Source organism: Bufo gargarizans, chromosome 9, assembly GCF_014858855.1.
Source record: "Bufo gargarizans isolate SCDJY-AF-19 chromosome 9, ASM1485885v1, whole genome shotgun sequence".
Classification (NCBI taxonomy): domain Eukaryota; kingdom Metazoa; phylum Chordata; class Amphibia; order Anura; family Bufonidae; genus Bufo; species Bufo gargarizans.
This window is the reverse complement of record NC_058088.1, coordinates 3,354,303-3,367,793: the sequence shown is the minus strand read 5'-3', so window position 1 is coordinate 3,367,793 and position 13,491 is coordinate 3,354,303. Positions and strand designations below refer to the sequence as shown.

General features: G+C 46.7%; 1 protein-coding gene across 1 annotated transcript in view; it reads right to left on the bottom strand.

Moving 5' to 3' along the window:
* Window positions 1-2,568: 2,568 nt before the first annotated feature.
* Window positions 2,569-13,491, bottom strand: part of KPTN (kaptin, actin binding protein) — a 29,384-nt gene continuing 18,461 nt past the window's right edge. The window contains exons 10-12 of the mRNA XM_044306513.1: window positions 11,176-11,311; window positions 6,287-6,442; window positions 2,569-2,868 (exon numbers count right to left, since the gene is read on the bottom strand). Coding sequence (XP_044162448.1) covers window positions 2,584-2,868; window positions 6,287-6,442; window positions 11,176-11,311 — 577 coding nt within the window. The 3' untranslated portion in view covers window positions 2,569-2,583. The remainder of the gene's footprint in view (window positions 2,869-6,286; window positions 6,443-11,175; window positions 11,312-13,491) is intronic.

The following is a 13,491-nucleotide window of genomic DNA, read 5'->3' as shown; positions in this document are numbered from 1 at the left end:
CACGGTGCAGGTTTGTATGAAATCTACACCATAAAAGGCGCTAAAAACCACACTATTTATTTTAGGTTTTTTTTTGTGTGGATTTTCTGTTTATGTTAACAACCCCATTAAAGTCTATGGGGAAAACCACTATAGATAAAGTGCGGAATCACACATTTCAAAATCCGTACAGCAGGTCGATTTTTGCACGGAAGAAAAGGGCAAAGTGTACATGAGATCTGTCAAATCTCATTGACTTTGCTGCTACTGAATTAGGCATGAAAATCCACACTGAAAATAAACGTGAAATCTGCATTGTGTGCAGGCACCCTTACTGTAGAATTTTTGATTTTGGAGGTGAGAGACTCCCTTTAAAGACACAGTCACAGCTATGTAACAGTTCAACAGATAACACAGGTGTTATTGCCACCATAACAGGGTCGATGGTAAACCATGGCAACAGGCATAACTTGTTAAAGCGTAACCTGAGGTTTAAAAAAAATTACAAAAATAAAAAAATTGCATAATGGCAGTGCTTCTCTGTACATATATAACTGTGAAGGAACAGTTGGCCTTTTCCTAATGTTTTTTCAGCCATATTATTCCCTTTCTCAGCTGCACAGCTAGATACATTTCACTCAGAAGCAGGGAGAGTCTTCATTCATAGCAGAAATCTGCTCCATGCTTGAAAAGGGGTATATAAAAAAAAAATAAGTACGGTAACTGAATATATTGGCGGTCATTTATCATACTGAAATTCGCCTATATTAGGCGTATTTCAGGAGCCGTTTGCGGTGCAACAGTTAGTTGTGCCGAAATCTGTGACTTTTCCCATTTCACGCCAGGTCTAAAAAAGTGGCATGGCGTGGGCGGGGAAGGGCCGGGAGGTCCGTCTCATTCATCATTTTCTATGCCTGTTTTAGGCGTAGAAAATAATCTAAATGTAAGGATGCAAGGAAGCTGGCTTACATTTAGACTGGCGCTGGATGCGATAAAATTATGTAGAGGCCAGCACCTCTTCATTACTCTGGTGGATCCACCGCCAGATGTAGGAGTTATTAAGAACGTGCAAAACGCTGGTCTTAAGAAATAACCCCCATTGTTTGTAGGTATAGGAGCCTGTGTGTAAGGTTATTTAAAAATGTGTTACTACCATTAAGTGGCGCTCATTGCATACGGATAGGGAACTGTGTAAATGTGTATGCAATGTGCTCCCCCTAGTGGCCGCTACAGATACAAATAATTTTATCAGTTCACTCAGTGAAGGCCTGAAATGAAGAATTGGGAGCAGTTCAGTCCCAGGCTCCATGGCATTGGCACAGCCTGCCTCTATGTCAGGTATGCCACTGAATTGGGCTAACGAGATTACTAATTGCTAGTTTACAGGATGTACTTCCGGATCGTCTGTGGTCTTCAGGCTCCCAGCCACTGATAGATATCATTACTGTGGGCTCTGCAGTCTCAGAGCTTTGTTAATGAGCAGAGGAACATTAAAAGCAGGATATTTTCCATGCAGAAAATGACATTTCCCTTAAACATCCCCTGGAGACTTCTACATGACCAGACATCACCGTAACCCCTTGTGTGGAAAAAAAAAGTAATGTACTGTGCGCTTTCCACCTTAAATGACCTGTCCCGCTCACGCAGATTACACAAGGACTTTTACAAGACGCATTTAAGAGGAACGGGGCGGCCGCAAAAATGTCATGTGAACGTAGTCTAATCATCCAGCTCATGGCACAACAACATCGCTAATTAAAGGGGTATCCTCCCCATAGGCACATCCACAGGATATGTCATAAATGTGGGGGTCCCAGATAAGATCCTCACCTTTCGGGAAAATTAAAATACCAGGGGCAGAGAGAAATTAGGAACTTCCTCTGATAGGAGCAGATTTCTGATAATCCGGTCCCATCAACAACAGATCAAAGACCTTCTAGCACATTTCCAGTGATTTTCACACCAGACGTGCTCTAGTTAATTGTAAATGCATGCAGCGTCAAATGATGCCGCACTTCAGAATCTTGAAAACGAATGCGCCATTTGTATTTTGAGATTTTATGGGAGCAGGGGCGGACTGGGAACTTAAAAGGCATCTGTCAGCAGTTTTGCACCTATGACACCTGGCCTGACCTGTTACATGTGCGCTTGGCAGCTGAAGACATCTGTGTTGGTCCCATGTTCATATGTGCCCGCATTGCTGAGAAAAATGATGTTTTATATATGCAAATGAGCCTCTAGGAGCAACGGGGGCGTTGTACATTACACCTAGAGGCTCTGCTCTCTCTGCAACTGCAGTGCCCTCTGCACTTTGATTGACAGGGCCAGGCAGTGATGAGGTTTGCTCATTTGCATATATTAAAACATCATTTTCTCAGCAATGCGGGCACATATGAACATGGAACCAACACAGATGTCTTCAGCTGCCAAGCGCACATGTAACAGGTCAGCCAGTGTCATAGGTACAAATCTGCTGACAGACGCCCTTTATGAAGTTGCACAGAAATGACCTTGTATTATATGGCAGTGTTATGGCTAACCCCATAGGCATAAGAGTGCATACTGACATTAACTTGACGATTACCTGCCCATACAGGGCTCCATTTACCACCGGCCGCAGCACACAGAGATGGACACTGGATATAAATCTCTTCTGCATCCTGAGCCGTTTATTTGAGCAGTGGTAACGGATTCAGACGGCAGATTTGTCCATATAATAATGTATAAGGTCCTGATAGGAAAGCGATTCATGTTCCAGGGCACCAGGTTTAAGGATCTGGCGAAGGATCGACTCCTTTCTGCGCGTGAGACAATGTCTGACACGATGGCCTTCTCTACCTGCTGTCGAAGCCTCTGGATCAGACACTGTGACGTCTTCGCCAGGCTGTGCTGTATGGAGAGAGAAGAGATACGCCATAAAGTCACCACAACCATTATGCCTCTTTCGCCATCTAGCTGGTATTATATTCATGAAGCAGGGGGCTCAGGATGAGCTACCTCCAAGTAACGTTGGAAGAGACTGGTCGAAATGAATACAAAAAAAAAAGTTAAGGAGTTAGCCCCATTATGGCTAAATGCACACGGTCAGAATTGCGTGCGGAAAATCTGCACCGTAGGTTATGTACATTGTATTCTATGAGAATTTGAAATTCTCATGCACACAATACAGATTTTTTTTCCCGCACGGATTTTAAAATCTGCAGCAGGTCAATTTATTTTATATTTCCTGACCGGATTTTCTCCATTCACTTAGTATGCGTGAAAAACCGCACCAATTGATGCAGATTGTCCGCACGGATTTCCCTGCTAACACCTGCACATAAATCCTGTACCCTAAAAGGGATTAGAAAGATGTGGCTGCTTGCTTCCAGAAACAGCGCCACACTTGTCCTCAGGTTGTACGTGGTATTGCAGACCAGCTCCATTCACACAACCACACAACCCACGGACGGTGTGGCGTTTCCGGAAGGAAGCAGTCCTATCTTTCTAATCTGTCGGCCTCCTAAATGCAGCCAAACTAATGGATGAACAGATTCCGACAAAAACTTGTTTGGCGGAAGACCAAGAGGAAACAGCTCGCCGACTTCTGACTACCGTGCCAGCGGAATGTGCATAAATACCACCAGGAAACTAATTAAGAGCTTCTGGATAATTATTAATCAAGCTGATAGCCGGCGACTTAGCAGGTGTAAAGCGAGGGCCACAGCCTGATCTCTGCAGGAACAGAAAAAGATGATTTGTGCAAGGAATAATGAAGACGCCATGGCGTGCACCTCGCCTACTTTAATAAGGCACACAACAGGCTGTCCGGATGGCGAAATACGCACAGCTATTAAACGAGGTGGTGGGAGCACTGCTGCCTCGTCACACCACTCATCTCAATGGGGCAATGTCTTCCCCTTCTATTCCTAAATTATACGTCCGTCTTAAATAACTAACACATTATGACTGTGAGTGGTCAGAACATGGAAATTACAGAATTTGCCCTAATAAGACCTCCAAATATGTCCATCTAGGGCAGGCATGGCCAACCTGCCGCTCTCCAGCTGTTGTAAAACTACTACTTCCACCATGCCCTGCTGCAGGCTGATAGCTTTAGGCAGTCTAAGCATGGTGGGAGTTGTAGTTTTGCAACAGCTGGAGAGCCTCAGGTTGGCCATGCCTGATCTAGGGGATAGAGTTTTCTGGGCTTTTACTGTTGATGATCTATCCTCAGGATAGATCATCAATATCTGATCGGCGGGGGTCCGACACCCGGGAACCCCACCGATCAGCTGTATGGGGAGACGGAGTGCGCACATGCTGTCTTCCTTCTCTCTTCCTGTCCGCTGCTGCTGTCCCATAGACAGAGAGCAAGAAGAGGGAAGGGAGACGGCACGTACGCACTGCGCACGCCGTTTCCTCATACAGCTGATCGGCGGGGGGGCCGGGTGTCAGACCCCCGCTGATCAGATATTGATGACCTATCCTGAGGATAGATCATCAATATTAAAACACCCGGACAACCCCAATATTTATGTTTTATCCATTGAGTGCTGCGTCCTCCTCACCACTTACCATGGACCACGTCAGCCCCATTCACTTGGAAGGACTAAGATGCACCTAGTCCATGTGACCGGTGAACGTGACGGCGCTGGTCTACGAAGAGGCTGCAGCGCTCATCGGAGCACCATATCCTCTATAAACAGCTGATCTCTGGAGTCAGACCCACCGCCATTAGACACCAATGACCTATCCTAAAGGATAGCTCATCACTATTCTACTCCTGGGAGAACCCCTTTAATGAACCCTCCCTAACAGTCACCAATGCCGACAGGGTTCATGGGACTCGTTTTACATTTCTTGCTTCAAACGAGTCCCAGAACACACAGTCTCGCCCTCCAACTGGCATATTGTGGAACGATCTTCTAGATCTAGAAGGTGCAATGGCACTTGTCTATAAGGCTGAGTTCACATTCCGTTATAGGAGCAGGAAACGGAAAGGACGGATTCGGCACATAACTGAGGCGAGCGGAGCCTACGGACCCCATAGACTTTAATGGGGTCTGTTAGGTTTCCGCTCAGAAGATGATTTTGGAGCGGAGACAAAAGTCCTAGCATGCACTAACTTTTGTCTCCGCTCCAAAATCATCTTCTGAGCGGAAACCTAACGGACCCTATAAATGGGATGTCTGCTTTTCACAATCCCTGGGGGAGGACATAGCATCCTGCAGCTGGAAACAGAGAAACACTGCAGCAAGTGCTCAGTTACCCTGCAGCGCCACCACAGGGGAAACTGAAGCACTGCATGGTGACCACTGAAATCAATGAGCTGTCTGTGTAATGCATGGGTGTGTTAGATCTCCCAAAGAAAGAGGTGCTATACTCCAGTCAACTGATGGAGGTCCCAAAGGTCGGACTCCCCACCCCCTTGGAAGCCGCCTTACATTTAGAACTGGCGGAGGATCAGCTGAAGTTATGGAGAGTATCAGCAACTCCCGCACTGGCCGAGGCACCCGTACATGTGTTACGTGGATGGAGGGGAAATGTATAACTGGGCCACCACTTCTTCTGTGATCGCAACTGATCACCAGGCCAGCTTCATTTCAAGAAGGGGTTGTCAGGGTAAGACAAAACCCTGATATAAAGGCATCCCCTCTGTCTAAGGCCTCATGCACACGACCGCTGTGTGCATCCGTATCCGTTGTTCGTTTTCCGTGATTTTCTGCGGACCCATTGATGCACCGTTTGTCATCCGCGTCAGTGATCCGTGTTTCCTGTCCGTCCAAAAAATATGACCTGTCCTATTTTTTTGACGGACAACAGTTCGCGGACCCATTCAAGTCAATGGGCCCATGAAGAAAAACGGAGGCACACAAGATTGTCATCCGTGTCCATGATCCGAGTCAGTTTTTTTCCTATCATTTTCAAGGCAAACTTGACTTAGATATTTTTTTTTCCACTTTTCTGGTCTGGTGATCCTCCAAAAATCAAGGAAGACACACGACATGTAGATAACTTTCAGAATAATAAGTCAGTTGCTTTATTTATTTTGTATTGTACAAGTGTCACCGTGTGTATTGTAATCCAGAGCTGCATTCATAGTTCTGTTGCCCGCAGTGCTGAAATCTCCCAGCATCCCCTGCACAGAGTTTGCACTTTGATTGCATTGTACAATTAAAAATGATAGTAAAAAGATAGTAATTCTGTGCTGCAGAAAGCAATAGGGGGAGTGTCTGTCGACAATCTGTTGACAGGTTCTAATAGAAACCAGCAGAACTGTGAATGTAGTCGTCGGCTGCGATACAGGCAGGAATCGGGATCTTACCTGCAGTATGTGGAGTCCTTTCAGACACATAATGGCCAGCTCACACAGTCCGTCCCATGTCAAATCCACGTGGGCGATGCAGAGCAGGGGGCTGGGGAAACTTCTCTGCCACAAGGGTTGGAAACGCCCCTCTATGTACTTGTAACACAGGAGCTCCTGACAGAGAGAGTAACTGAGAATGAGCACAAGCTCTGCAGTCCAGAACACTGCAGGGCAATTACAAGCCGAGTGTGTTGTAAATGCCCGGTTATTTTAAAAACAAATTGGGCAACTACAGACTGATGACCTATGCTCCTGGAACCCCCACTGATCAGCTGTTTGAAAAGGCCACGGCACTTTGGTGAGCACTGCGGCCCCCCCACAGCTCACCAGGCACAGCGCCATACATTGTATAGTCTTTTACCAAGGACAAATCTAAATTCCCCTTACGATGAGGGAAAAAAAGAAGAAAGGAGCGCACAATAGGGTAATATTGTTTAGATAAACGAGTTAAAATGGTGTGAATTATCCACACTCACCTTGTAGGGTTGTGCTAGAATAGGCACAACTCTACTGTAGACTTAGTAGAGATAAGGTCTTTTGTCCAGGGCTGCAGCCGCAGATTGTTGGTTCTTTTCAGCGAGGTGTCCAATCCCCCAGAAAAGAATTTTCAGTGTAAGAAGAGAAGGTTTCTGCCTCGGCGCAAATCACTGGAGAAGACGATCTTATTGCAAGAAATCTTCTTGGTTTAATAGAAACAACGCGTTTCGGGGATTTCAAACTCCCCTTCATCAGGTTTCATAGTGATACGTGGTGGTTTCATAGTGATATAGTGGTATCACTATGAAACCTGATGAAGGGGAGTTTGAAATCCCCGAAACGCGTTGTTTCTATTAAACCAAGAAGATTTCTTGCAATAAGATCGTCTTCTCCAGTGATTTGCGCCGAGGCAGAAACCTTCTCTTCATACATTGTATAGTGGCTGTGCTTGGTATTGCAGCTTTGGTCCATTCACCTGAATGGGACTGACCTGCACATAGGCCATGTCACCAATGAATGTGATATCACTGGCCTAAGAAGAGGATGCGGCCTGTTCAAACAGCTGATTAGTAGGGATGCTGAGCATCAGACCACCACCGATCAAAAACTCAATATATTACTTCCGGAAAACCAGGCGCCTTTCTGTGTGGTCCATGATGTGTGTAGTAGTCCCAATGTATAATGTGCATCATCCTAATACTAAGCATACAGAGGCAAGAGAAAAGGCCTAGATATAGCAGCATCCAAAGTATGTAGGGCTACATAAAGATGTGTCACCTGCAGCCCTAATGGCAGGTCTCCCCTGTCCTGTTTTCAAACGGATTGTACTAAATGTGATTTTCCTACATGACAATACCCATTTACTTCTAGCTTGACTTGGAAAACTCTAGAAATAACACCCTGCACTAAATGTGCCACCACTAGGTGGGTTTGCATTACTGGCTACGGACAAATTTGCCATTATTATTTTTTTAAATGATCATTTGCTAAATGCAAAAGGGTCTTTATTAAAAATGTCCTACCTTTTGCCGCTATAGGGTCTGAGTAAGTCTTTTACCTAGCTAGGCTGTCCTGCTGAATCTAACTTAAAGATGTTTGGTTCCTGGCTCTTTTGCATTTCTCTGCTCCTGGGGAGGGGTGAAGACACATGGCACATCATAGTGTGGAGAGAGGGGAAAGCAGCCAAGTTATCGGGCGTGCAGCTGACACAGGCTACAGATAGGGAGGAAAGCACACTCAAAGTAGTCTGCCAGGTGGGGAGTTTGGGGTGACGGTAAATTACACAGGCTGTAGATGGGAGGAAAGCACACAGAGTAGGTCTGCAGGGAGAGGGGGAATCACACAGGGAAGAATGCACACCAGGCAGTTTGTGTGGGCTGTGTACAAGTGTAAAGAGAAAGCAGATCACCCATTGCAAACTCTGACGGTAGAGAAAATGCATGCACGCCTCAGCATCAGTGACTGTCCGTACAAGTGCGAGGAGATCCCTCATGGGCTGTAGAAGGGGAAATCCGCCTGGGAAATAAAGCTGTGAGAGCTAGTGAAGACAGCAGCATCCTGCACACACAGTGCTCATATTCAGTACGTATTACTGGGAGAGTCATGAGAAAAGTCTGAACTACGAGCAGATTGCTATGTGTTCATCAGGGGGTTTAAAGATGAATGTAGAGTGCTGCCAGTGGATTCAATGGGAGCTGTCTAAATTTGTCTTCACTAAGCTCCCCTTAACTCATTTAAAAGTTTTGGTTTCCTCCTGAAACCGGACAACCCCACCGGGATCTGCCTAAAGTAAAGAACAGGTAAGTACTTACCTGACAGATCCCATGTTGTGGCTCCGGGTCTTAAGTACTTACTTGTTCTTTATTTCAGACGGATACCGGGGTTGTCCCATGAAAAATATTCTACAGTTTTAAAACCAGCACTTGGATCTGAATAGTTTTGTAATTGCATGTAATAAAAAATTTGGCATAGCCAGTGAGTTATTCAATAAAATGTATCTGTATAGCGCCACCTGCTGTTTGTTATTTTCTTATTTCTTTGTCCTGCTCACTGAGATGGTCGCACATGCTCAGTTTCATCCTTCAGCTGCCTCTTGAGCTGTGATAGGGAGAGAGCTGCAGCAGAATGGACACGCCCCCTGAGCTGCAGCAGAAAAGACACGCCCCCTGAGCTGCAGCAGAAAAGACACGCCCCCTGAGCTGCAGCAGGAAAAGACACGCCCCCTGAGCTGCAGCAGAAAAGACACGCCCCCTGAGCTGCAGCAGAAAAGACACGCCCCCTGAGCTGCAGCAGAAAAGACACGCCCCCTGAGCTGCAGCAGAAAAGACACGCCCCCTGAGCTGCAGCAGAAAAGACACGCCCCCTGAGCTGCAGCAGAAAAGACACGCCCCCTGAGCTGCAGCAGAAAAGACACGCCCCCTGAGCTGCAGCAGAAAAGACACGCCCCCTGAGCTGCAGCAGAAAAGACACGCCCCCTGAGCTGCAGCAGAAAAGACACGCCCCCTGAGCTGCAGCAGAAAAGACACGCCCCCTGAGCTGCAGCAGAAAAGACACGCCCCCTGAGCTGCAGCAGAAAAGACACGCCCCCTGAGCTGCAGCAGAAAAGACACGCCCCCTGAGCTGCAGCAGAATGGACACGCCCCCTGAGCTGCAGCAGAAAAGACATGCCCCTTGAGCTGCCAGCTTGATATAAATCTAGCAGAGCAATGACTGGGGAGATCTCTGGATCCATGTGAGGTACAGGGCTGGTTCTAGCTTGGTTAGAAAGAGGTTGTCATGTTCTATATGATGTCTGATTTTAATTTTTTATATTAGTCATGGGATAACCCCTTTAACTCTAGGGTTTTGTGATGAAGAGATATGGGACCTGGAGATCGGTATCTCATCTGCAATCTTGGAAGATTATTGTAACATCGGCATATAGATCAAAACTTCAGGTCACTCGTTTCCAAAGTGATAGACAAATAAGTAGATTTTTCAAAGCTTCATCCGTGAAATTCAAGAGTCACGCAGTCCTTTAAATGAACCGGTGAAAGCATCTTAAGGGTCCATTCACACGGCCGGCACCCCAATAGAAATGCCTAATCTTGTCCGCAGCTGCGGACGAGAATCGAACATGTTCTATTTTTTTTGCGGAGCCGCGGACCGGAAATGCAGATGCGGACCGCACATTGTGTGCTGTCCGCATCTTTTCCAGTCCCCATTGAAAATGAATGGGTCCACACCCATTCCGCATAATTGTGGAACGGATCCGGACCCAAAGTGCGGACGTCTGAATGGAGCCTTGAGGAAACTATCCAGGGCATAAAAAAAAATAAACACTTGCAAGCCCCCTGATCATCCAGTCCTAAATACAAATCTTACTACAAAGGAAGAGAAGGCATTAAAGTGAGACAGTCGCACTTAGTAACAACTTGGCCTGTTTTTACGGGGGAAATCACACATCAGGGAGCCACAGGCAGTGTAGTGCTCTCACAAGCTGCACTTAGTTAATTAGATTCATTGTTTACACCTTCTTTGCCAGCTTCACCCACCCATACAACCGACATGTGTCAGTGGGCGGTAATCTAATTAATCTAAAGCTGCTACACTGCAATTCACCCGCCTTCACATTGCTATTTCCGGGGAATAGAACATAGCGATGCTTCATCCACAGGGGGCAGTGACCTCAGTTACCTATGCTTGCAAAACATGTTGAAAACAATGCAAGGATTAGTATTATACATGTCATTTGCAAAGTTTCCCTTTTCATCATTTGTTGCTTTCATGTGTCCCACCTTGACGCCGCTGCTAATTTGTGCTGCTGAATGCATGATCTGGGGAGAATCAGTCTCCTTCTCCCTCTGGCAGCTGACCATACGGTCCTCTCTTACTTGCCCTGCAGAAGGAGTCTTCTCAGCTATACTGGCATGCTACTGCAGAGGCTCTGTGGCTTATCTGATAAGCAAGGCAGGAAATTATCCCTTCTACTGTAAACAGAGGATGGCTATGCACAGACCTGGCTGTGGGGAGAGCGGTAGACAAGCACATTGCTATACAGTTTGAACAGGTGGTGCCATACTATGCAAATAAATATGAAGCCTTCTCTCATATGAACATGGGACCAGCACAGATGCCTTCAGCTGCCAAGCGCACATGTAACAGGTACAGATCTGCTGACAGATGGGCTTTAAGTCCTACTGAGCGTGCATGGCTATGGTGGAGTTGGCAGAAACAACCAACAGCTGTCTCGTGTACAGTCGGCATTATAGTCGCACATTGCTGTGTGGCCATTTCTTTGCTAGGGATCTACGCTTGATCAAGTCAGTGATGTAATGAGCATGAACACATTGCACATCTAAGTAGTCCCACAGCAGTGGCTTACTAACTACCTGTCCGTATGTTCCAAGTAAAATCTCAGGTTGTCCATCAAAATCGATGTCTGCTGTCACAGCACAAAGCACACTGTCAAACTGATCGCTGTTTGGCAGGAGAAGCTGCTCTCGGAGGCCGTTCTGCAAGATGTTCCTAAAATAATATTAATAAGAAGAACAAAAAAATAAATTAAAAACAAGTGTGAATATGAATAAGTCTGGGTTGTGGTCAATATGATGAGCTGCCTCACCAGTCATGAGAACCTCCTTCTAGCATGATCTGCTACATGGGAAGAGATGTTAGATGACCATACCATCCCTTCGGTCAGGACATCAGCACTTTGACAAAAAGCATTACAGAAGAGAAGAAACTATTGCAGCTTTTAGTCCCCTAGTGCAGGGATCAGCAACCTTCGGCACTCCAGCTGCTTGTGAGACTACAACTCCCAGCATGCAAAATTGCTCGGCTGTCCTTGTAACTCCCACAGAAGTGAAAGGAGGATTCTGGGAGTTGTAGTTTCAGAACAGCTGGAGTGCTGGAGGTTGCTGATCCCTACCCTTGTGGGACAAAAAAAAAAAAGTGAAATTAAGATGAGTAAGATGTGATCAAATAAAATGTCTCCTGGCTCCCCCGATGCAATTCAATGTGTCAGAGAAAAGAAAAATAAATAAATCACTCAGTCCTGAAGGCCCCAAATAGTCCAGTTCTTAAAGGGGTTGACCCGATCTCAGACATTGCTAGGTGGGTTCCACCTCTGTGACTCGCTCCTGAAGTAAAGAAGAAGAGGACACCGTGCATGTGTGGTGCGCTCTCTATTCGCTGCTATGAGAGGTCCAAAAATAGTTAACCTAGTGCACTGCCACCTGGAGAACCTTGCAACCCAACAGATGCCAAGGAATGAATCTGGTAAAATTTGAAAAAGGTATGGACAGAGGCCCAGGCGGCATCCTTGCTGACCTGGGAAGCAGAAGCCTGATGCCTAACTGCCCAAGGGGCTTCAACTGCACAAGTAGAATGAGAATGAGAGATCATCCAAAAGGGAAGATCTCGGCCCTTAGCCAGGTAGGCCGACTGATTACAACAACGGGAAATGGACACCTTGGGGGCTGGCAGGCCCTTGTGTGGGCCCTCGGAAATGACAAAGAGGGAGTCTGAGAGCCAGAAGGATTCAGTCAGCACCAGATAGATTCTGATTGCCCAGACAACATCAAGACTTGGGGATTATTAATGTCTTCATTGATGTGAAAGGAGAAAACTACCTTGGAAAGAAACAAAGGGACAAAACGGAGGACCACTTTGTCCTGGTGAAGAATAAGAAAGGGGTATCTATAAGACGGGGCCGCAAGCTTGGAACCTCTGCGAATGGAGGTAATGACTACAAGAAAGGCCAGCTAGAACGAGAGAAAACGGAGGGAGGAGGCTGATGAGCATCACAAACCATGATATAGGTCCCCTCATATAGATTATACTTACCCTGCTCCCCTGGCACTGCAGCATCTCAGCAGGTGAGGCTAGGGAGGCTCGTCCCCATCGCGGCCTGCTATTGGCTGCTCCCCTCATCACTGGATATTTTGATCTACGCGACGGGGAGATGCAGCAGGTGGCCGTGCGGGCATCAAGAGTGACAAGCGTGCCGGGGAGCACGGTAAGTATAATCTATATGAGGGGCCCGGGCATTGGGGGAGTCATTATAGCGGTCGGATAACCCCTTTAAGGGACACCAGACACAAACCATTTTCAAACCCAGACTGGACAAAGTAAAGAATCCTGGGAATGGAAAAGAGCAGCCCTATTGACTTGAATGGGAGTGACCCGCACCTAGGTCATATGACCGATGTATAGAGATGTCACTGGCCTAAGAAGAGCTCTAAGCACTCATGGACCACTGGGACCTTTTCGTACAGCTGATCCCAGATGTCGAACCCCTGGCGATCTGATATTGATTCCCAGAAGACTCCTTTAAGCATGGTCTGAATAATAGCCTGAGAGACCACAAAATCTTAGGACAGTGGCTTCAACAGCCACAATGTTAGCGAAAGTAAATCGGGGGGGAATAATGGACTTTGGGAAAGGAGGTTAGTGTGCCGAGGAAGAGGAAGCTTACCACACCCTGCAGAACCAGTCTGGTGTCAGATCCCCTTCCAGCTTGAGCTGTTTGAGGATGCGAGGCAGAAGTGGAAGAGTAAGAAACAGACACAGAGGGGCAAACTGTATCCAGGGGACAACCAGGGTGCCTACGGCTAGAGCTTGAGGATCTAGCGACATGGCAACGTAATCCGAAAGCTTGTGGTTCAGACAGGGGGGCGAAGAGGTCCATGTCCGAGACCGCACCA